The sequence below is a fragment of the Primulina huaijiensis genome, chromosome 8 (genome assembly GCF_012295235.1).
Source record: "Primulina huaijiensis isolate GDHJ02 chromosome 8, ASM1229523v2, whole genome shotgun sequence".
Lineage (NCBI taxonomy): Eukaryota > Viridiplantae > Streptophyta > Magnoliopsida > Lamiales > Gesneriaceae > Primulina > Primulina huaijiensis.
Window position 1 is genome coordinate 18,239,727 of NC_133313.1, and position 23,416 is coordinate 18,263,142.

General features: G+C 35.1%; 3 protein-coding genes and 1 pseudogene across 4 annotated transcripts; all 4 read left to right on the forward strand.

Moving 5' to 3' along the window:
* LOC140982465 (aluminum-activated malate transporter 4-like) lies at window positions 1-4,590 on the forward strand. 2 transcript variants are annotated; one of them, XM_073448975.1, is made up of 6 exons: window positions 2-613; window positions 1,447-1,584; window positions 1,699-1,962; window positions 2,075-2,211; window positions 2,303-2,449; window positions 3,487-4,590. In XM_073448975.1, the coding sequence occupies exons 1-6, from the start codon at window positions 241-243 to the stop codon at window positions 4,192-4,194; spliced, it is 1,767 nt and encodes a 588-aa protein (XP_073305076.1). In that variant the 5' UTR covers window positions 2-240; the 3' UTR covers window positions 4,195-4,590. The 2 variants fall into 2 exon arrangements, with proteins under 2 accessions (XP_073305077.1, XP_073305076.1); XM_073448976.1 differs by lacking the exon at window positions 2,303-2,449 and having other exon boundaries at window positions 1-613.
* Window positions 4,591-4,987: 397 nt separating this feature from the next.
* On the forward strand, window positions 4,988-15,183 carry LOC140982486 (uncharacterized; annotated as a pseudogene).
* A 113-nt stretch (window positions 15,184-15,296) lies between these two features.
* Window positions 15,297-18,720, forward strand: LOC140982485 (U-box domain-containing protein 44-like). Its single transcript, XM_073449015.1, has 5 exons — window positions 15,297-15,433; window positions 15,535-16,376; window positions 16,504-16,807; window positions 16,925-17,412; window positions 17,531-18,720. Exons 2-5 carry the CDS (start codon window positions 15,582-15,584, stop codon window positions 18,530-18,532), a joined length of 2,589 nt encoding a protein of 862 aa, XP_073305116.1. The 5' UTR covers window positions 15,297-15,433; window positions 15,535-15,581; the 3' UTR covers window positions 18,533-18,720.
* Window positions 18,721-19,426: 706 nt separating this feature from the next.
* Window positions 19,427-21,721, forward strand: LOC140983255 (uncharacterized). Its single transcript, XM_073450214.1, has one exon. It carries the CDS (start codon window positions 19,431-19,433, stop codon window positions 20,991-20,993), a length of 1,563 nt encoding a protein of 520 aa, XP_073306315.1. The 5' UTR covers window positions 19,427-19,430; the 3' UTR covers window positions 20,994-21,721.
* The last annotated feature ends 1,695 nt before the right edge of the window (window positions 21,722-23,416 follow it).

Consider the following 23,416-nt stretch of genomic DNA (forward strand, 5'->3'; position numbering starts at 1 on the left):
CATGTTATTGGCCTATCACGTGTACCGAAGCCGCGCATCCCCTCCGCGAGCCTAATCGTCAACTACCCTTCCACTGTCGATGACACGGGGATTATAGGATTACCCACCATTTTCAGACTATAATTCTAAACTATATTTAAAATTTCCTGCCATGAATTTGTGCTCTGATCCCATGTTCCGAGAAATTGGAATTCTGGTGATTCCTTTTATTTCTGTGAAATCTGGATTCAGAAACTAACAATGATGGCCGCAAATCTCGGATCTTTTAGGCAGAGTTTTGTGGAGAGAGGCCAAGAGAGATTGCTTTCGAGGAGGTTTTATTCTGACGAGGGTTTAGATTCCTATTACGTTCGCCATGAGGGCTGTTTACATCGGCTTTATCGGATCACGTTGGACAGGTTTTCCAAATGGTGGAATTATGCCAAGGGAATTGCGGTTAGGGCATATGAAATGGGTCGTTCTGATCCTAGGAAGGCGGTGTTTGCGGCTAAGATGGGCTCTGCTTTATCTCTGGTTTCGGTTCTTATTTTTTTCAAAGAGCCTTTAAGTTATGTAAGCCAATACTCCATCTGGGCTATCCTCACTGTCGTCGTCGTGTTTGAATTTAGCATTGGTAAGTTTGTCTATGTACTTTAAATGATTTTGAATCACTAAACGGAGTGTATTTTGTCGTTTTCTACGTTCACTATTTGCTGATTGCCTGATTATCATCATAAACCATGATAACGAAAGTTGTGGTGGATAGGGGTACTACAAAGGAACTCCGATTTGCGTCTATCAGCTCTACATTTCCTTAAATTTATGAAGGGTTTGGCGTTAGTAATCGTTTCTATGGAGAATAATCAATAATTATGTGTTTAGTCCGTAAGAATTTTGCCGTAAACCTAATCATCAGATCAAACTCTTTGTTCTGTATTTTCTATGTTCATTCTCATTCCTATGGTGGCCAAGTAGCAATGGGACCCGTGGCAATAATATGGTAGGGGGATAATGCAGGTATAGTTCTCAATCAGAGGGCACAAAAATTAGGCTGTGTATGGAAACAAAATCTACGAGTGGGAGACTAAAATTTGACTTTTTTCTTTCCTTAAATAAATAAAATTGAATGGAATCAGTCTAATATCCCACCTTTTGGTACTTTGTTTTATGAAGAAGGAACACCACGCTAGAGAGCTCTCCAAGATGGATAAAATCAACTTACCTTATTTTATTTCTCATAAATAAGCTTGTTTAGTTGTTTTTGTAATGTTCATTACCTTCTTAGCTTAATTTTGGTATTTTAGGTGGCTCTTGTAATTCTCAGTTATATCGGCCTAGCCCCCCTTCTCTTGAATGTTTTTATTGCTTTAGCCAACATTTAGCCCCAAAAAAAACTTATTTAACGTTCGTAACTGGTATGCAAGCAAATATAACCACTTGATGATGGGGTGTATCACGCATGTGAAGGGGCGACATTAAACAAAGGGTTCAACCGCGCATTAGGGACCTTTTCTGCTGGAGCACTATCGCTGGGCATTGCAGAATTATCTAAGATGGCCGGTCAATACCAAGAAGTAGTGGTTGTTGTCAGCATTTTCATTGCTGGTATATCTTCCCGCCTTGCATTTAAATTGTTGATCCAATTCAGTTTTATGATTTGATTTTCTTGGAGCGTCTGAATCACAATTGATTGGTGTTTTGCATTTTTCTGAGTATTAGGCTCCTTGGCTAGTTATTTGAAGTTGCACCCTGCCATGAAGCAGTACGAATATGGATTCCGGGTGTTCTTGCTGACATTTTGCATTGTGCTGGTATCGGGATCTTCACATTTTGTTCGAACAGCTGTTTCTAGGTTGCTGTTTATTGCAGTTGGTGCCGGTGTTTGTTTGATCATAAATGTTTGTATTTACCCCATTTGGGCTGGCGAGGATTTGCATAAATTGGTCTCAAAAAATTTCAAGGGGGTCGCTAGTTCTTTGGAAGGTGAATATCTGATTCTTTTTCTGTTGTTAAATTGCTGCTTACTTTTGTGCATATTATATTTAATTCTGTTGACCAAATGTATTCTAAATCAATAACTGGAGTCCTTGTTCAGGATGTATCAGTATGTACTTGCAGTGTGTTGAATACACTAGAATACCTTCAAAGATTCTTCTCTACCAGGCTTCTGATGATCCCCTGTACAAAGGATATAGAGCTGCAGTTGAGTCCACAAGCCAGGAGGAGTCCCTGGTATTCAATACTTTTTAATGCTTTATACTTAGAGAAGAATTCCTTGCAAAGAAATGTAAATATTAGTTTAATTTTAACTTTCTTTCTGCAGCTAGCTTTTGCTGTATGGGAACCACCTCATGGTCGTTATAGAATGTTCAATTATCCTTGGAATGAATATGTTAAAGTTAGTGGTGCTCTAAGGCATTGTGCATTCATGGTTATGGCAATGCATGGGTGCATACTTTCAGAAATACAGGTTTTCCTGAAATATTTAATTCTATGCAGCATTACCATTACCATTAGCATTCTCACTCCTGGCATGCTTAAAGGATAGATGTTGCATTTGATCCATTTGCCATATATATGCATGGGATTTGCCCAGAGTCTCCCTGTCCATATATAAGACAGGATTTTAACTTCAGCAGATGCAAGTCATTAACCTGACCTCGGAAAATTAAAATAAAAGTGAAAATTACTTAAAGTAATTAGAATAAAAATATCATCAAGGGTATCTGTCTAGCTGAGCTGGCTCGTCTGTCTGTCGCGCTAACTCTACAGGAGCTCAACTTATGCTATTCAAACGCTATGCACCTAATTTCCAAGCTTAAAATTATGTTTCAAATGCTTGTACATTGTAAAATCAAAATAAACTTATAAATACGCATATATATTGTTATATAAAAATTTTAGTTGTTGATTTTACATTGAAAATTGATTAACAAGTCAATAAGTGAGGACTTGCCTGTCGAACTTGTGGCATAGCTTGTGAACATAACTTGAGCCCAAGCTCCTCTGTGAGCCAGCTCGCAACTCGTGTTTGAACTTGAGATTCTTTACTTTGAGATTGAGGAGCTGAAGCTTTAGCAGGACCTGATTTCTTTTTAATCCAGCTAGCAAATCGTGAAATTTTAGAAGCTTGACTTGTTTATATTCCTAATACATTCCTCAAATGGACTAGATATTTTGTGATTTGAGGCTCTTGAACCCGATTTATCGATTTAACATCCTGAAGCTAGTGAATGAAAGTTCTTATTGCTCAATATCATGTCTAACCAAGTGGTTGCCGTGACCTAACAGTATATTCCTGTTTGTAACAAAGAAATGCGCTTTATGCATCTCTTTGGTTGCCATCAGAAGTTATAATATAATACGTTGGTGGGCTTCATACATGATTCATCATTAAAAAGATTTTAATGTATCATGACCTGCCCTGTTCTATGAAACTTGAAACTCCAAAAAGACCACCATCCATTTCTTGTTACGTAATGTAACCAATTATGTTACCTTTTGTAGGCATCATTGGAGTTGAGGCAGGTTTTTAAGAATGAGATTCATAGAGTTGGGACTGAAGGAGCTAAAGTGTTACGATTGCTTGGTGAAAAAGTAGAGAAGATGGAAAAACTAAATCCGGGAGACCTGCTCCAGGAAATTCATGAAGCCGCAGAGGATTTGCAGCTGATGATTGACCAAAAATCGTATCATTTGGTTAATGCAGAGAGTTGGGAAACTAAGAACCGTCCTAAGAAATTTGCCGATCCTGAACAACTACAAGATCTCAAAGATAATGAAAACAAGCGACCGCCCGTGATAAATTCGCTTAGTGAATCAATGACCAATCTAAAAGCACCTCTACAATTACCAAACTATGATCCGCAGAATCCAAACGCGACTGTCAACATCTCTGCGTCACAATGGGGTTCTGCTGAAGATATGCTAAGACAGCAGACAATGTGGCCTTCTCGGGTCTCCCTCATTGGTGATACACCTTTCCCTTTGAATGAGCGTGAAATAAGGACGTACGAAAGTGCTAGTGCATTGTCGCTTGCAACATTTACTTCTTTGTTGATCGAGTTTGTTGCCAGGCTTCAGAATCTCGTGAACTCATTTGAAGGACTTAGCGAGAAGGCAAAATTCAAGGATCCGGTCAAGTCAACAGAACAGAAAGCGGCTGCTGGTTTCTGGAGTCGGCTGCTCAAGTGCATGTGCTGCAATGACAATTAATGAAACGGACTTTACGGCACTGGTAACTGTTAAAATCATTCATTCCTGGAGTTGTATTTTATCTTATTTACCGCAGGATGATGCATTGAAGTAGTCTGTTATTTTCGAGGATTACACAGAGGAGCAGGAAACATGAAGCGTTAGCGAATGTATGGTTGGAATCTAAGCTCCAAAGAACACTTCCAACATAGTATACACATGATAAGAAAAGACCCATTGGGAGGTATTTAGAGAATCTAACTACCCCAGTACATATACGCTAATTGCCAAAGTATCACTTTGGGAGGAATTCAATGACAATTTTATTTTTGTCGCCGCTTAGACGAGAAACGTGAAAGCATGTGTAATCATCAAATACTCTCTTTTTTGTATATAGTTATGCTTCGTGTACTTGAGTTTATANTGAATGAATGCCAGTTCAAGTTTCATAATATGCTTAAATATTTGTTTTTCTTTAAGAATAGTAATTATATAGAGATTTCACCTCACAAGAATTGAATTGAGCGACATACCATTTATGTTTATAAATTTGAGTTTGAGATACAATTCAAACTTTTAAGCAAACTCATTTCATTTTGTTTCAATTCGAGTATCGACCCTTACCAAGAAAAATACTTTTTAAATTTAAATACATTTATAAAAGGAACCACTAATAATTAATAATTAATATATTAAAAGTTTTTGAGTAAACCATCGAATCTCGAATTAATTTTGTTTTATGGGGATTCTTCTTATATTTATTTAATTTAAATTTAAATAATTAGAAGCGGTTCACATAATCAAATCACTCATATACGTGGATCATCTTCCCTCAAATTTCATTTTAATTTAATGTTTTTCTGACTTCTGAATCCATCCATTTCCCCGATTCCCAGTAACACCCAATTCCCGAGCACCGATGAGAGAATCGCCGGCTGATCGAGATGTCGGGGGCCAGGTTTCCAGGCTGCTTGAAGAAGCCAAGGAGTTGCAGGACTTAGCGGCATCCCTCATATCCCGCACCTCTCGCGAAGAAGACGCGCTCCGCCAGCGCGTTGCGTCACTCGACTCCCATATCGGTTCCCTGCGTTCCTCTCTTCGGAGCTCCAAACAAGCCGAAAAAGTGTGTGCTCAGCTTGAAACTTGACTATCTCTGCGCATGCACGCGATACAGATGTTATGTTGTTATTAATATGTTTTTAGTGGGAAAAAACTATTTCCGCTTTGATCCCTAGTAATGTTGAAAAAGGGAGAACTATTTAATTTGTTCATTTACCCTGCAAATTTATAAAGACGGGTACTTTACCCACCAAATGGATCGTATTTGACTGTTTGTATATGCCTGCTTTCCGCTGATTTTTTCATTATTTTTCTCAAGTTGGAAGATGAATTGGTTAGAGCAAGATATGTCCTGAGCGAAGGAGACGCAGCTGCATTTCTCCCGACCAAATCTCATGGTGGGATTCTATTAATTTCTTCGTTGGTAGAGAGTTGATTCTACACGTCATAATCAATTGTGATGGTATTTATTTGTCATTCTTGGATATTAGGGAGATTTTTGAGGATGTTTCTTGGTCCAATTAATGTGCGGACGAACAGAAAGGATGTGCAACTAAAAGTGAAAGAGGAATACAATAAGTTCAGAGTATGATTCATCTTTAAATATTTCAAGCCAACTAACATTTAATTTTTCTCATTGATTTCTGCTAAACTTTTTGTTAATTAGTTTTAATTCTGTTCATTTCGCTAAGGGAATTATTTATATAGCTTGAGGTGGTTGATTGTCTTGAGCTTTATAAATCTTCTTAGGCATTTGATGGAGAAGCAATTTTACCTTTCTGGTTCATATTTAGCATGACTCATATCTCATGACAGGATAGAACAGCGTTCTTGTTCCTTTTTTTGCCATCACTGCTGCTGACGTGAAGGTCATGGATTTGGGATGGATGTTTGCCTGCATTGCCAGTTCAACTTTACCAGGTATATCATGTGTAATTTTTATCTTTTAGGTATCATTTATGCGAAGGTTACTTAAAATGTAACCTACTCAATTTCTGCCATCCAGGCATGGTTGCTGTATCTCTACACAGGTTTGACTTTGAGAGAGAATATTTTGAGAGTTAATGGAAGCGGCATACGCCCATGGTAATTAACATGGTTCATACATTTTCAGTCTTGATATAGGTTCCAAAATCTTGTTTGGCCTTTTGGTCCTTTACAGTGTAATGTTTTCTTTCCACCTCTCTGTCTATGTCAACACTTTCTGTGAACTAAGTTTTCCCTTAGAATCAGAAAACCTTTGTTTGTAGTGTTCTTTTTTTCGTTTATCGCTGTGGCAGATTTTGATGTGGAAGTTTATGTGGTTGAATGTGTTGAATCAAATGTTTAATTCTTTGATGTAAGAGTGAGCTTGAGGATAATATGGAAGCAAAATCTACGTAAATTTTTGCTTGCTTCAAGAGAATCATTACTTTCAAGAAAAGGAATATATTGCTCACCCAACTTTTTTTGTTTGTTTAGAGATTATATTATTCCAGTTCTGACTCATAAGTTTATCCACATTAATTTGAAACTCCGATTGAAACTGAATGAATGAAAAAAGTCTGCATCTAATCACGTTTGGATAGTGGAGTACCCTTTGAGCTAGTAGTGAAAGGAAACGAGCGCCACTATACTTTTCCATCAGTTTTGTAAGCAGTTAAATTTTGTAATGAGGATATCAGTCTTCGTCAAGTAAATTGTGACTGCTGAAGGTCTCGTCAAATATCAGGTTGCATCCTTGAAGAAAATTTCTTTATCTCAAATTCAATTACTACTCGTCTGTGTGACTCATGATTCATGAACAAGTGTGTTAATTGTCTTTCTTGTAAAAATTTTGTTTTGATCAACTACGTGTAGAATTTATTGCACTCAGGTATGGGTTTCAATGAAAGGAAACTGCTATTTTGCTACCATTTTCGTTTTTTCGTTTCATTTGATGGTCAAAGCTGGATATTCAGCATGGTGGCGGAACAGTCTTTCCTTATATTCTTTTTTGTGCTCATCATAAAATAAACCAGGAAATGAAGTTTTATTATATTGCATTCCATTTGTATGTCTTTCCATTGGAGCCATTACTGGACAATTGTGACGATAATCCAATTTAAAACAAAAATAAAAGTAAGTCTTTTATTCGAGTTGTCTAACTTTTCTAAGCTCGAACTCGTTCAACTTTCGTAATTAAGATACTTTATGACTATCTGGCTGATCTTTCGCCAAAATTTCTGGAATAAACTTTCAAATGGATGTTTGCTGTCTGAGCTTTATGTAGAATCTTTTTCAGTCATATTTTCAAAGCTGAGATTCTTGGATAGTCACAGTGATGTGTACTTTTATGAGTGATGATTTTGGATATTCACAGTATTATATACTTTCATTCATAAGTGATGAATTTACTTGTGCAGGTGGATTAAGCATCACTATTATGCTATGGCTATGGCTCTCATAAGTCTTACATGGGAGATAGAGAGAGGACCTGATTGTTCCCAAAAACAGGTATTTATCCATTTTCCAACATTTCCCTGCCTGGCAAACATGGGCACAAATCCATTAACTCGATAATCGATATTAACGTGTGTACCTAGCTTAGTGTCATTAGCTGTTTGCTTCCCTTTTCCCCCTTTTTTGCGATAAAAAGCTATTGAAATGAAAATGCCTATTGTAGAGAGGTGTACAGCTGTTTTTGAAATGGGCGATTATGCAAGGAGTCTCCATGATTCTTCAGAATAGATATCAAAGGCAGAGACTGTACACACGGATTGCACTTGGCAAGGTAAGTTATACATTTTTTGTTTTCAACACGTAGTTTTTGTACTTCACTTGTCAATTCTCTCGTTTCTCATCTCTTGGAGTTTCAGTTGAAATTTTATACAGCTTTTTAGTTCCCATATGCACTAGCAGGGGCGGATATGGAAGACCAGTGTGGATGGTCACCTGTGGCCCTGCTATTCCTCACATGCATGCACACACACACACAAGCATACCTTTTGAAATGTACAACTGCTAAATGGTTTCCCTCTACTCCAATCTACATCCTGATAAAATGTTCCTTGAATTTATGCTATTGCAACACGTTCAGTCATATGAAAAACTAGGCTGATTGACTTGGACTCGTCCCTTGAACCAATTTTAGCGATCTTTCAATTTCTCTGTACATTTTTTGGTGGTATTTTACCTTGCAGGCCAGAAGAATGGATGTTGTTTGGGGAGAAACTGCTGGAGTGGAGGGTCAGTTGTTGTTGCTATGTCCTATCCTTTTTACTTTGCAGGTATCCCATGTTTAAGTTCTGTTGATCATAAAAACTTGAATATTGCATAATGTACTTGAATAAACTCCTCCTTTGGAAAATGTGTTTTTTCTAAAGAGCACATCCTTTGCTGTGACTACTGACTACCACCAAAAAGCTGATCTGTGTGAGTACCATTATGTTATGTTTTCAGGGTTTTGAGGCCTATGTGGGGGTCTTATTGCTTAAAACTGCACTTGGTGGTTTTACTTCCGAGTGGCAGGTAAAGTTACGGGGTTAATTTTTACCTGCGATTTGCTGCTTGCTTATTTGTTCATGTTATTTTTTTAAAAAAAGGGAGACAATAACTGTTATACCATATTTCGATGATTGATTTACTCTTACTTAAATGTATGTGATCAACTTTGCCTAGTTAGGTACTAAAAATGGCCCATCTATCTCAGGTAATTACCAGTGGGATTCTTCTCATAATAATGGCTGCTGGGAATTTTGCAAACACAGTGCAGACCCTAATTACAAAATCTCGCGTGAAGGCGAAAATGAAGAGAGGAAAAAGCAGGCAAGACTTGAATCAGGGATTTGATGATAAGGTTAGTGATTAAGTAGATTGCTCTTATATCAATAAGTGGGATGTATCGGATGACTGTTTGACGACGTAATTAGTGGTTCTATTTTTGCAGTCGACAACTTAACCTTTACAGTAGCCAGTAGGATGTTGATAGATTTCCTGATATGAATATTGTTACTTAAGTTATAGTAAAGAACTTCTCACCCTTCCGCCAAAGTGGTATAATATCAATCTATGATCTATCACGTTCGGATTTTCATGCCATTGGTATGATGCTACAGTTCGAGAAACTTGCCTTGGTCTATAAAATAGACCATTTGTTTGCATACGTAGAGCGATTTGAGTTGGTGATCTCATAGCTTTGGTTATGCACAATGGTTTCTTGGCTTGTACGTAGGTGTGGTGACTATTCTTTTAATATTCACTTCTGTGTCGATTTTGTGGCTTCTGGTTTAGCCGTAAATGTTGGTTCTTGTCTTTGAGAAAAGAATTAGCAAAGGATATGTGTTGAAACATTATTTTGACATTTAGAAATTGCTTCCATAGAGAAGTTTTCAAGTTTAAAAAAAACCTTGTTTTTCTTCTTTTTTTAAAAGCATCTTTTTAAAAATCGCATGAAATCACTCCTCCATTTTCTTGGTATAATGATATGATTGAACCCTCTTATCTTTCTAACCATAAAGCCTTTTTTTTTTTAAAGTATTGGAAATGTTATGATTCATTTTTTTACTTATTTTTTCATTCTCATAAATAAAACCAAATATTTAAGCACGTATTGTCACTCTTTTTGTCTCAGAACTCAATTCCATTTCTATTAATATATTTTAGAAAACAAATATTTAGTAATCTTAGTATTTCACAAAAAAAAAATTAGCAAATTCAAAAAAAAAAATTATTATTAAAGTATTTAAAAAAATTAAATTAACATTATTAATATCAATTGTAAATTTTAGCTCGAGGTTTTCCATATAATCTATTACTATTATTAAGTCTGAGCATATAGAGAGAGATAATGTGGTATCATCATATATTTTTTTCCTATTTTTTAATTCATAGTTTATTCTCACATTAATTTTTACAATGATTTCATTTAAATATAAACAATTTAAATTATTTTTTAAAAAAAAAGTACAATATGATTCTTTATTAATTTTTATAATTATGATATTAATATTATTTGAATATAACTCAAGTTAATTATTAAAAAAAATATTTGTATAAACACGAACACGTTGCTAATGGTCAATGATAATATATAAATCAAAACATATTCAATGTGGATTTGGTCGAAGAAATCGAAGGTTCAAGTCTTTTGCACGAGTTCAGCCAGCTGTCTCGTCTCGTTTGACAAGTCTTCCAGTGTAGCTGTTTCTCCCCTCTCCCTTCTTTTATCGTCTATAAATAATTGCTGATAGTCAAGGAAATATGTGTTGTATACAATTTATTCGATTATTTTTATATTTTGGTAATAAATATTCTAAAATGGAAAGGAAAAAAAAGATCAAGAGGGCAGACATACAAATCAAGTCGTTGCAAGAAAGAAATGAGAGACATTCGGAAAAAAAATATTGAGATTATTTTGAGTAAACGATGAATAAAGTATTTCGACATAAATTATTTATATATATTTTTGTGTTTTACAAATGGTTGGAGGGGAGTTTTTTTCCCAAAACAAATGGAAAAAAACAGGGATTGTGTTAATACTGTCAGGCGGGTCAGCCCACCAAAAATTCGCTATCCAACGTGTCGTCCTGCTATCCTAGAGCGTTGGGGAATCCTCAACCCAGAACAATCCAAGATGAGTTGCGGGTTTGGTGAGTCGGATCGCGGGCCAACCTATCAAAAAATAATTCATTGAATTTGATTATTTCATAAATAAAAAATTCTAGAAAAATCTTAATAAAATTCACAATTCCACATGTTATCTAAAATAATGAGTACAAAAAATTCACTAACATGGTGGCCACGAGCTCGTCGGGTGGACTCGCAACCCGACTGGGCTAGCCAGCCTTTAAATGAGTAGATAAAATTTCAACATAACCCAACTAAATTGTTTTGCGGTTCTAGTCAACCTAATAGGCTCAACCCATATTGACGACTCATATTATATTTATAAACATGAAAAAAGATAAATTGTTCAGAAAAACATGAAGATGAAATACTAGTTTAAAATATTAATATATGTAGATTTTGTACAGCAAAACCAAAAAAAAAAAAAACTCAAAATAAAAACAACACAACTACAAATGTTGTAGATGCTATAAAAATTTTGGAAATGAAATTCAATTATCAAATTTAAAAATCAAGAAAAATAAAAACAAATGATAAATTTTTATTTAGAAAAGGTGATATATAATTATTTTGAATTAAATTGTTAACTTTTGATGTAAATGAAAGAATACAATTATACATAAAATTAATTTTAATTATTTTATCAATTTACGAAAACTATTAATATTTTTTTAGGGATTAAAGGGAGGGGACACCCAACGAAAACCACAAAAAAATAGCTTTAATTCATTGATAATTTATCTTGTCAAATGTCATGTTTATTTGGTGTCTATTAATTATTTATCTTACGTCAATCAAATTATTGCATTTAACTTACAATATTATCCTTGATAAATAATATTATTAAAATTTTATTAATTATCAATAGGACAAAATGGTAATTTAACATCCTATCTCAAATTTAATTAATAAAATAAAACAAAATGGTAACTTAACAGTCAAACCAAATACTTTATTAATTATCATTTTTCATTTATTTTTTTATTATTTTAGATTATTTATCTCTTCATTATTATTTTATCTTTAACCTCAAATAATGCTTAAATAAAAATTCAATCCCCGACGGTATAGAACTTCTAGCTAGCTAGTCCAGTTTCTTGCTTTCCAACTTTTCTTGTAGCTTGCTAATTCATGGAGCCATAATTTAATATTATACGGGCTATTTTTTTTAACAAAATAAAAATAATATATGTCAATTAACTTCATAACATTTAGATTTTATGGGCTAGAATTTTCTTAATTTTTGTGCGTTTAATTTGGGATACTTGAGCTACATACTAAAATTTTAATTTTTATGTGTGATGTCCATAGTCTTACATCTTAAAAATTCAAGATTTAAAATAAGTTTGTAATAGACTACAATTGACTTCTTTAACAACTTTGGTTAATCATTTTCGTAAAGCGAGGACGACTACAAATAATTGCTATAGGGGTCCATTGTACAGCTACGCAAGAGCGAGTCCGAGCTCGAAACGTGACATGATGAGCTTTGTCTTTCTTTTTCTACTCGAGCTACCTATATTAAATACAAGTTTAGCTCAACGTACATAGATTAAAAGTAGAATAGCTCATTTGGAGGCATACATTTGGTTCCGGCTCGCAAAATACACTAAGGCTGTGTTTGGTTCAAGGGATTAGGCGCGTTTATAGTTTTTAACCCACCTAATCCCATGTTTGGTACGTTTTTTATTTAATCAAGTCAATCCCTCCTATGAATGATTAGGTTATATTAATTGGGATAAAATAATCACTTCTCATCCCCTAGAATTATTTATCCAACTCTTAATCCTTCCTATTTTTTCAATTTTAACCTTCTCCTATATCCAAACTGACCACCACTTTCCGCCACAACCGCCCACCGACCGCCGCCGCCACCGCTGCCGACACAGCCGTCCGACCGTCTCCACCGGCCGACCACCGCCACCGACTGCAGGCCCCACCACTGCCGACTGCCGGCCGATCGTCGCCGGCAGCCGACGCCGGCCTGCCGCTGTCGGTCGCAGCTGCCGAGAACCAGCCGCCGCCGGCCACACCGACGTTGCCGGACCGTCGCCGCCACCTCCGCTGCAGGATCGACCGTCGGACCACCGCCGCCGGAGTGGAAGAAGAAAAAAAAAAGAAATGGCAATTTTGTCACTTCATCAAAAAATTCAAAATTATCATACACTTAAAAATCTGACCAAACATAATATTATTTTTCACCATATATTACATTTCTACGATAATCATTTTTTTTATCATTTACATACTAATCATTAGTTTATTTTATCCTCCAACCAAACGCAGCCTAAGTCAAAATAAACATATAAATATTTTTTAAAATTAAATTACATATTCTTATTCTATCTTTATTAAATTTAACCAAATTTATAAAAATAAAAAATTATCATTGTAATGGTTAAGTTATGATATCCTGCACACCTACCGTGTACACCTATGTGAGCACCGATGAGGTGTCACTCACCCATTGGATGCGTAATTTTTCTATATTTCATCACATCCAATAGGTGAGTGACACATCATCGGTATTCACATAGGTGTACACGGTAGGTATGCAGGATATCAAAACTGGGTTAAGTTATTGTTGACTTCTTAAAATTCTAAACATCTTACTCCATATTTATATATTTAATTTTTTTTTTGAAGAAAATTTATTATTCATTATTCTTCAATCACAATAAATTATTTTTAAATAAATAATCAAATTGCTAATGTTAGTATATTTATATTGATTATATTGGTTGCGAAGAGGACCAGTGAAGATTGGATAAATGATAACTCATTGTCTAATTTGAAAAAAACAATATTTTAAATTATTGATAATGAAGTTAATATACAAAAATTTCAAATAAGAAAACTTAAATAAAATCAATTATAAGATAATTATTTTATTGTACTTAGGGCATCTCCAACCCTGCGCCGGCGCAGGGGGAGAAGCTCCAACAAAAATAGCGCACCTCCCATTCCCTCTGCGCCAATTTGGCGCAGGGAGTTTCTTTCTTTTTTTTTTTTTATTTTTTTTTGTTTTTTTANCTATGCACTACGAAATATTTTAATTGATCATTTGTGGGAGGAATATAATTGTTCAGATGTTTGAATTTGGATTCATATTAAGTTCTAAAAATAAATTATCTGTATTAAAATTATGTCAATTTTAATAATGAAGCATTTGTATTAATTCGTATTATAAATATTAGAGTTAATATATATAAGAATCAAATAAATAAATTTAACTATTAATAAAAATAAAATTATAATTATAATACTAATATTAACATTAATTATAATTATATTGTTAAATTTATAAATAAATAGTAAACAAAAATAATATTCTAGGAATATACTTTTTAGTGTAAGATTTGAAGTAAATGGGTTGGAGATGAATGTTATATTTGGTGCAGAAACTGCACTATTTTGGTGCAGAAAATGCACCAAAATAGATTTATGGGTTGGAGATGGCCTTAATGATTATTTAATTAAAAAATTTATATATATATATTTATTAATTAATAATTATAATATATTGTTACATGCACGAATCATGCTTGCTATGATGGGCTGCTTTGCATGTAATTGATCCAATTGGGTTTCTATCTTTTTAATGAATATCCAAGTTCTTAACAAGATCTTGGTGTTTTTTAATAGAAAGTAAAGAAGACTTTTTCCCTTTGATGCATTTATGGTCTTCTTGCTGTTGATATATATCATTTTCGGTTGAGTGCTTTCTCAGGGAAGGATTAGTGTCTTCCGGTCAGCTTTCTTGTTTTCAAAACTTGAGATTTAATGAATTAACGCTGACTATTATGACTCTATCATTTGTGGAAAAAAGGTGTAAGAAAGTTCAGCTTGTCTTCTTGTTGTGATTAAAGTTTACTGTTGGATTATTTGCAGTTTTGCGTGGGATAATTTGTTGAAACTCTGCTTGATCGAGAAAATTTTTGGAAGTTTTAAAGTCAAGTGAGACTCAGGTGTTCTGAATTGTTTCTGCTGTTGACATTTTTGAGAAGTTTATCTTGGGATATTTTCTTCTGAATTTAGCTTCTGAAAATTTGTTGCCTTCAATAAGAAACAGGTTGAGGACGTGATAGAATTTAGTGTTTGCCTGTTTCCTTTCTCTGATCACTCTTTCTTTATTGTTGCTTCTTTTATGAATTAAAGAAGGAAGTTCTGTATGGTTATTGTTGCTGGTATTCTTGAATGTGGGAATTTGAGGCACTGTAAAGAGATTTGTGCCCGTTTTTCGCTTGGAGACAATGAGTTATATGTTGAGTGAAGTTCCTCAAACGGGATTCGACTGAAACTCGCTGTGAAATTTATAGTTCTTGAAAATGGTCACAGATGCGGTAGCTAACTTGCCAATTGATACTATCATGGAAGTCGTTTCTCAGGTAATAGAAGACATCATTGCGCTAGGAGTAGCCTCTGAAAATATGATCATTGAAAAGAAGAGTTTTGCCCAACTATCATCATATTTGCATAAACTCGTTCCTCTATTGAGCGAGTTGAGTAGGAAGGATTTGTGTGATTCTGATAGCTTGAGAAATGTTGTGCAGACTCTAAACCATCAAACGAAGGTGGCGAAGCAACTTATCCGGGATTGTAGTGACAGAAACAGGTTTTATCTCTTTGTAAATTCTAGGTCTATTACTAAGCGTATAGGGGATATCACCCAAGAGATTAGCAGTGTGATGAGTTGCTTATCTCTCGCTTCTCTAGATATTTCCTTGAGTACTAGAGATGACATAGACAATCTGGTTAATAAAATGAAGAATGCCGAATTTAAGGCTGCCGTTGCTGAAGAAGAAATTTTAGAAAAAATAGAATTTGGAATACACCAAAGGAATGTCGATCGTACTTTTGCCAATAACTTGTTAGTCTCTATTGCAAAGGCTGTTGGAGTTTCGACCGATCGTACAGCATTAAAAAGGGAGTTTGAGGAATTCAAGAATGAAATAGAAAATTTAAGGTTGCAAAAAAGTCATGCCGAAGCCATGCAGATGGATCAGATAATAGCTTTGTTAGAAAGGGCAGATATAGCTTTGTCGTTTGAAGATAGAGAAAATAAATACTTAATTGAGAGAAAATCTTTAGGTATGCGGCCGCTCGAACCTCTAATGACGTTCAATTGCCCGATCACTAAAGAGGTTATGGTTGATCCTGTGGAAACTCCTTTGGGGTATACTTTTGAGAGGAGCTCCATAGAGAAGTGGTTAGCAGATAACACCACGTGTCCTCTGACCTCAACTCCATTGGATTCTTCAATGCTTAGGCCTAACAAAACCCTTAGGCAATCTATTGAAGAATGGCATGAGAGAAATACCATGATTGTTCTTGCTTCTCTTAAATCAAGACTCTCATCAGGGGGGCAGGACGAAGTTCTTGTTTGTCTGAAACAGTTACTGGATCTGTGCAAGCAAAGGGAAATACACCTAGAATGGTTGATATTGGAGGGTTACATACCTACTCTTATCGAGCTTCTCTGTGTTAAAGATCCGAGTATCAGGAACCAGACCCTTCAAATACTTTGTTTGCTTTCAAAGTATAATGATGATGCTAAGGTACTAATTTAGTCTCAGTTATGTTTTCTCCTATACTGATTTCTGTTCACTAATATTAACTAATGTCATTTTAAGTTTTGCATATCTTGCTTTGTGCAATCTTTTTCTGATATAATATATATTGCAGGAAATAATTGCAAAAGTTGAGAATGCAATTAAATACATTGTTCGGTCTCTTGGAAAGCAAATTGGGGAAGGGAAATTGGCCGTGGCATTACTGCTGGAACTGTCGAAATGTGAATCAGTGCGTGACTACATTAGTAATGCTCAAGGCTGCATACTTCTTCTTGTAACTATGTTAACCAGTGATGACCATCAAGCTGCCACGGATGCAAATAATGTTTTGGATAACCTTGCATTCTCGGATGACAATGTTGTTCTTATGGCTAATAATAACTATTTTAAATATCTTCTGCGACGTCTCTCCGCTGGTAATTATCTTGAAAACTTGTTTTTAACTAACAGCTATCAAGTATGTTTGTATCTTTGCTGTTATCTATGTGTTAGTTCTTGATACAAAACTATCCCATGATTATTTTTGTTGACAGGGCCCGATCATATCCAGATGGCAATGGCAAAAACTTTGTGGGAGATGGAATTGACGAATCATAACAAATCATCTCTAGTAGAAGATGGTGTCTTGGATTTACTTCTTCTCTTGGTCTCCCATGATGATGTTAAGATGAAAACAGTTGCTGTTGGAGCTCTTCTGAATCTGTCGACATTAAAAAAGAACGGGCAAGAGGCGATAAAGAAGAATGCTGTCAGACCATTGTTGGACATTCTCCATCATCAAACATTGTCACAAAGATTGCGCGAGCTTGTGTCTGCAATTATTGCAAATCTAGCATTATCGACTATACAAGAAGATTCAGCTGCACTTCCAGTTCCATTGTTGGAATCTGACGAGGATATTATTGGATTGTATTCGCTGATTAATTTTACGGGACCTGGTGTGCAGCAAAACATTCTCAGGGTATTTCATGCATTGTGCCTTTCACCCTCTTCTGTTATTATCAAGTCAAGATTAAGACAGGTAAAAGAAAATATTGTCCGTATAGTTGACTTATCATTTTATTTGGTTAATTGTTAAATATGCTACTATTGAATTCACCTCCGAATTTATGGCTTGGCTGGTTGATCGCCTTTCACAGTGCTCTGCCGTGCCTATGTTGTTGAGATTGTGTGAGGTTGATGATTCCACTTTACGTGCAAATGCTGTCAAGCTATTATGTTGCTTAACCAAAGATGCTGACGAGGCCCAAATCTTGGAACACATAACACAATCTTCAGTCGAAGTCTTGCTCGTGATCGTCAGGATTTCCGAGGACGAGGAAGAAATTTCCTCAGCATTGGGCACAATTGCTAACCTTCCCGAATCTGCACAAATCTCCGAGTGGCTTTTGGAATCCCACAATCTCACAAGTTGTCTTACTTCTCTTTTCCACAGTAAGAATATTATAAGTAGAAAAAACCAGTTCACAGAGAGCGTTGTTGGAGCTATATGCCGTTTAACAATTGAGGCAAACGTGGAATTGCAAAAGAAAGTAGTGGAAATAGGCATCATAGACAATCTACTACTGCTGTTAGAGACGGGAAGCAGTTTAACGAGAATGAAAGTAAGTGTTTCTTTGACTCAGCTCTCTCTGAGTTCCCCTGCGCTGAGCCTGCAGATCTCTAGGCGTCCGCTTTTTTGGTGCTTTTCTTCTTTACCCGAATCCTGCCCAGTTCACCGAGGTATTTGTACAGTTTTATCCTCGTTTTGCCTATTGGAAGCAGGTGCAGTAAAGCCTCTTGTTCAGGTTCTGAGGGAAGAACCGAATCCGGAAGCTTGCGAGGCAGCTTTAGACGCCCTTTTAACTTTGATAGATGGTGAAAGTTTGCAAAATGGTTGCAAGGTATTGGAGGAAGCAAATGCAATAGCAGAGATCATAAAACTAATCAGTCACCCAAGCCCATGTACCTGGTTACAAGAGAAGATATTGAGCTCTTTAGAGAGGATATTTCGGATTTCGGAATATAAACAGAAATATGGACAATTAACTCATGGGTATTTGGTGGATTTGACTCAAATAGGAAACAGCAACTTGAGATCATTAGCTGCCAGAATACTTGCTCGGCTGAATGTTCTTCATGATCAGTCTTCTTTTTTCTGAAAGAATCCAATACCTGCTTACGCTTGGTGGTTCTCAATTCTTTGTAGTTGGTTCATTGGTTTTACAAGTTCAAATTATTTTGATTCTTGATTGTTGTGTATTCATTAATCACAGTTATCAATGATATGGAATATAATAAACATTAGAAATACTTATCATTAAGACTGCTGGTGCTACCTTGATTTCATTGAATGAGATTTTATTGAAACCAACATGGATATGTTGGTAAAATAAAAAAAAAAAAAATTAATATGAAATATAAAAACTTGACTATATATTTGAGATTAAAGGTACAAACAACTCGAGTAGACTCAATTTAAATTTTGTAAATTTGAGCTTGATCGAGTATTATTTTTCAAACTTGAGCTCGACTAGTGAAAATATCGAGTTACTCAAACTCGAAAAGCTCGATTGTTTTTGCAAAATAATTTAATATTTAAATTTGTATTTATATAGATAAAAATAATTCTTAAATTAAAAATAATAAACATAATAATATATAGTTATTCGAGTAGTTCGTGAACTACTTGAGCATACATAATTAAAATTCGACTCGAGAGAAGGGTTGAGCTACTCGAATTTAATCGAATCGAACTCGAGTCAAATTTTAACAGAGTTACTCACAAATAACTTGATTCGCTTGCATTCCTAGTTGGGATAACCAAAACATAAAATACACCCTATATGTTTTGGGGAAAAAAAAAAGAGGAGATAATAGATTAAAAATGGAGAGTAGCTGCCTCAATTTCATAATGTACTCATACTTCTTTTTTAAACATAGATAAATCGAATATTTTATGAATGATTAATTATATTTTATTTATACATGTTTAATATATTTAATTTTTAATAATTTATGTAAATGGGGTTTGCTTTGAGCAAAAGCTGTGCACGTCGAATGCATCACACATCACCAAAGTTTCTGGTGTTCCGCATCATGTTGGGTCGGCGGCAAATTCACCTGCGCCGCCGCTTCACCACCGCTAACAGCTCGGTCTTCCTTTCAACCACTGCCAGCGGCTGCCACCAAGACCTGTCCGCCATTAATTCCAAATCCCAGTTGCTCAAATCCTACACTGTCACACCCCCGATCAAACCCTGGCCCCAGAAACTCTTCCCCAAACGACTCTGCTCCATCATATTACGCCAGCAAAATACTGATCTTGCTCTTCAAATTTTCCATTACGCCGGTAATTACCATCCCAATTTCCTTCATAATTACGACACTTACCACTCCATCATCCACAAGCTCTCACGCGCCCGCGCGTTCGAACCCATACCTTCCCTTTTGGATGAATTGCGGAATTCTCAAATCAAAAGCGGAGAGAATTTATTCATATCTCTGATTAGGAACTACGGCATTGCTAGCAAACCTAAAGAAGCTATTAAAATATTCTTACAAATTAACGACTTTCGTGTACAGAGGTCAGTTCGGTCGTTCAACACTTTACTCAATGCGTTGGTTCAGAATAAAATGTATGATTCGGTCTACATTATGTTCAAGAATTGTCAGAAAAAGTTTGGCATTGTGCCCAATGTGTTCACTGGTAACATACTGCTGAAAGCTTTGTGCAAGAAGAGAGACGTTGAGAGTGCGGTTAAGGTGTTGGATGAAATGCCTGGATTAGGAATGGTTCCAAATGTAGTGAGTTATACTACGATAATGGGCGGATACATTGATTGTGGAGATATGGTTGCAGCAAAGAAAATGTTTGATGAGATTCTCGATAGAGGTTGGTTTCCGGATGCCACAACATACACTGTTTTGATGGATGGGTTCTGTAAGTTGGGCCGGTTTGTCGAGGCCACGAAAGTGATGGATGAGATGGAGGAGAACGGAGTTGAACCAAATGATGTAACATATGGTGTAATGATCGAGGCTTTGTGCAAAGAAAAGAAATCTGGGGAAGCAGTGAATATTGTTAGTGAGATGCTAGACAAGAAGTACATACCGACCTCGGCGATGTGTTGTAGGCTGATAGATGTCTTGTGCGAGGAAGGAAAGGTTGAGGAAGCATGTGAGTTGTGGAGGACACTGCTGATAAAAAACTGTACCCCGGATAACACTATATCAAGCACGCTGATTTATTGGCTATGCAAGGAAGGGAAGGTTTGGGAAGCAAGGAAATTGTTCGACGAGTTCGGAAGGGGATCAATTCCTAGTGTTTTGACCTATAACACACTTATTGCAGGAATGTGCGAAAGGGGGGAGTTGTGTGAGGCTGGGAGGCTGTGGGACGACATGGTGGAAAAGGGGTGCTCTCCTAACTCTTTTACTTATAACATGCTGATCAAAGGATTTCACAAAGTGGGTATTGCAAATGAAGGGATCAGGGTCTTGGAGGAGATGCTAACTAATGGGTTCTTACCAAATGAAACAACTTACTCCATCTTAGTTGAAGATCTTTGTGGCTCTCGATGTCAAGTTAGTATAACCAAGGTGTTGGATATCGGAAATTAATTCTTCTTAGCGATGCATTTGGGTGGAATGATTTGATTTGAAGAAGAATTTGGAGAACCAGTTCAAATATCTGAAAGATCATCTCTAATATATCTCAAATCCATCAAAATTATCTCCCAACAAATACTTTAATCCAAACACAATCTTAGAGTTTGAGTTGCTACTCGTGGCGACAGGGATGTCGATTCGTATAAAATTGTCAAGAAGACTACTCAGAATTGTCGATTGGGATCTGTATTGTTTTTCTTATGTATATTTTATACACAAGTCTGATTAAAGGCCATAACTTTTATCTTTACCATAATCTTTGGATATAATGGAGTCTCATTTTCTATCAGGTTTGTTTCCTTGTCTTTTATTATGTGTGTTCTCTTGTTGTATTCTGTTAATCTGTTCTACCAAATTTATCTTATTTTAAGATTTTATAATTCACTGTAACTCCGTAACAACATCCAAGTCTTGTTTAATTCAATTTCAAAATAATTACGCGTTTCAAACTTGCATTTGATTCCAAAACATAATGGGGAGAAAATGAAAAATAACTGTCAACCACATCATCTTGAATTGATTGAACAAAAAGAATAAAGTCTTTCACCAAACTGAAAGACGGATGAATTAACAGCAAACGAAGAATAAGAAAAAATCCCATAAAAGAATCAAGTATAGATTTCTTTCTCTATTCACAGCTCAGTTTTTTTTTTGGGGAAAAAAAAAAAGGAAATCAACAAGGGAGTATAGTTTCGAAACAATGGACCCCGTCGAACTCCGGCGCAAACCTCGGCCTCCGGGAAACTTCCGGCTTCTTCGGCATTTGCGGCGATGGATTCGCCTCTTTAACGCTCTTCCAATCATCAATCTTGGCAGACGATTTCTGTATATTAGATGCGCTCACTTTCTGGCCAAGAGATTCAGCGCAGAACACATCGAATGGACTGAAAATGGAGGTCAACATGATGACTTATTCGTATTCTTCACACAAAAGAACTTTGGATTCTTACTGTTCTTGAATTGGTTTTGGTTGCTATGGGGATGTGAATCGAGGAGAGGTATTTATAGAATTGGGAAAATGTGTGTGAGTTGGACTTGGAAACTTCTTTCAAACATTACCGCGTCCGCGTGTGTATAGTTTTGTCAACGATGTGCTGTCTTGTTTGACCTTAACGATGTGCTGTCTTGTTTGACCTTTCTTCCAAAATTCAGTATTTGAATTATTAATTTATAGTTTCTTCATAAAATTAAAGCAAATGAAAGTGACCAACGAGCATGCTGTACGAGTCAAAGATGGATGATCGGAGTACGAACAGGTCGAAAAAATAATTCCAACTCAGGTCAGATATGAATTTCGAGTGAATATATGTTGTTCACACTTAGAATCGTTTGATTATTGAATGATTAATAAATAAATAAATAATAATTAATAAAAAAATATAATATTAATATTTTATATGATTTTTACGTATGAAATAAATTAAAAATTAATCCATTTTATTAAAATTTAATCCACTTTAAATATCCTTTTGGCTAAGACGGCATTTCTGAAATAAAATGGATATGTTTTATTTTCTAAATAAGGCTTGTTAATACAAGAGAGATAGTGTAACAACCATAGGCATGCTCATGCACCATCACCAATCATGAGTTGTCGGTTAGTCTGTAGCACATGCTCATGCATATTATGATATACTAGAAATAATGTACGTATGCACGAAGGAAACATATGTTGAAATAATTAGAATTTGAAATAAAATTAGTTAAATCAACAAAAAATAATGATAATAGTATTGTAAATTTTGACAATTCGTGTTAATTAGCATATGTAACTAATTTGAAGAAAAAAAAACATATTTTTTAAATTTTAAAAAAACATTTGGACTACTAAAATTTTTCTCATATCTTTTTTCTCATATTGTTTTCTTTTGTTATTTGTCATATTCTCTCAATAATGCATATATTTTATTATAATATTCAATTATTATAATCTTTTTTGTCAATCAATGATATGCAATTTTTTATTTATAATGTTGTTTGATTATTATTCTCTTACATGTAAATTGACAAAAATTTCTACTGCATGCTTTTAATTTCCTAGTCACCTTTAATTTATTAGACACTTATACTTGATAACATATAAACTACACATTATTATTAGGGGTGAACAAAATTTCGGTTAAACCGAATTAACCGACCGAACCGAGTCAATTCGGAAATTCAGTTCGTTTATTTCAGAAATTCGGTTTTCAAATAAAAAAATTTTGATTATATCGGTTAATACGGTTCGGTTACGGTTGTCAAAATTTTGAAATCGGCTAACCGAATTAATCGATATAATAAATACTATTATTTAATAAATTTTTATTATTTAATAAATTTTTATTATTTATCAATTTTAATATATTTTTTAATTTTTAATTTTAAAATCAGCC

Coding starts and splice junctions, on each gene's coding strand:
- LOC140982485 (XM_073449015.1), top strand. CDS start 15,582: ATGAAGAATGCCGAATTTAAGGCTGCCGTTGCTGAAGAAGAAATTTTA. Junction 16,377..16,503: donor AGTATAATGATGATGCTAAG/GTACTAATTTAG, acceptor TATATATTGCAG/GAAATAATTGCAAAAGTTGA. Junction 16,808..16,924: donor TCTGCGACGTCTCTCCGCTG/GTAATTATCTTG, acceptor TTTTGTTGACAG/GGCCCGATCATATCCAGATG.
- LOC140982465 (XM_073448975.1), top strand. CDS start 241: ATGATGGCCGCAAATCTCGGATCTTTTAGGCAGAGTTTTGTGGAGAGA. Junction 1,585..1,698: donor TGTCAGCATTTTCATTGCTG/GTATATCTTCCC, acceptor TCTGAGTATTAG/GCTCCTTGGCTAGTTATTTG. Junction 1,963..2,074: donor GGTCGCTAGTTCTTTGGAAG/GTGAATATCTGA, acceptor GTCCTTGTTCAG/GATGTATCAGTATGTACTTG.
- LOC140983255 (XM_073450214.1), top strand. CDS start 19,431: ATGCATCACACATCACCAAAGTTTCTGGTGTTCCGCATCATGTTGGGT.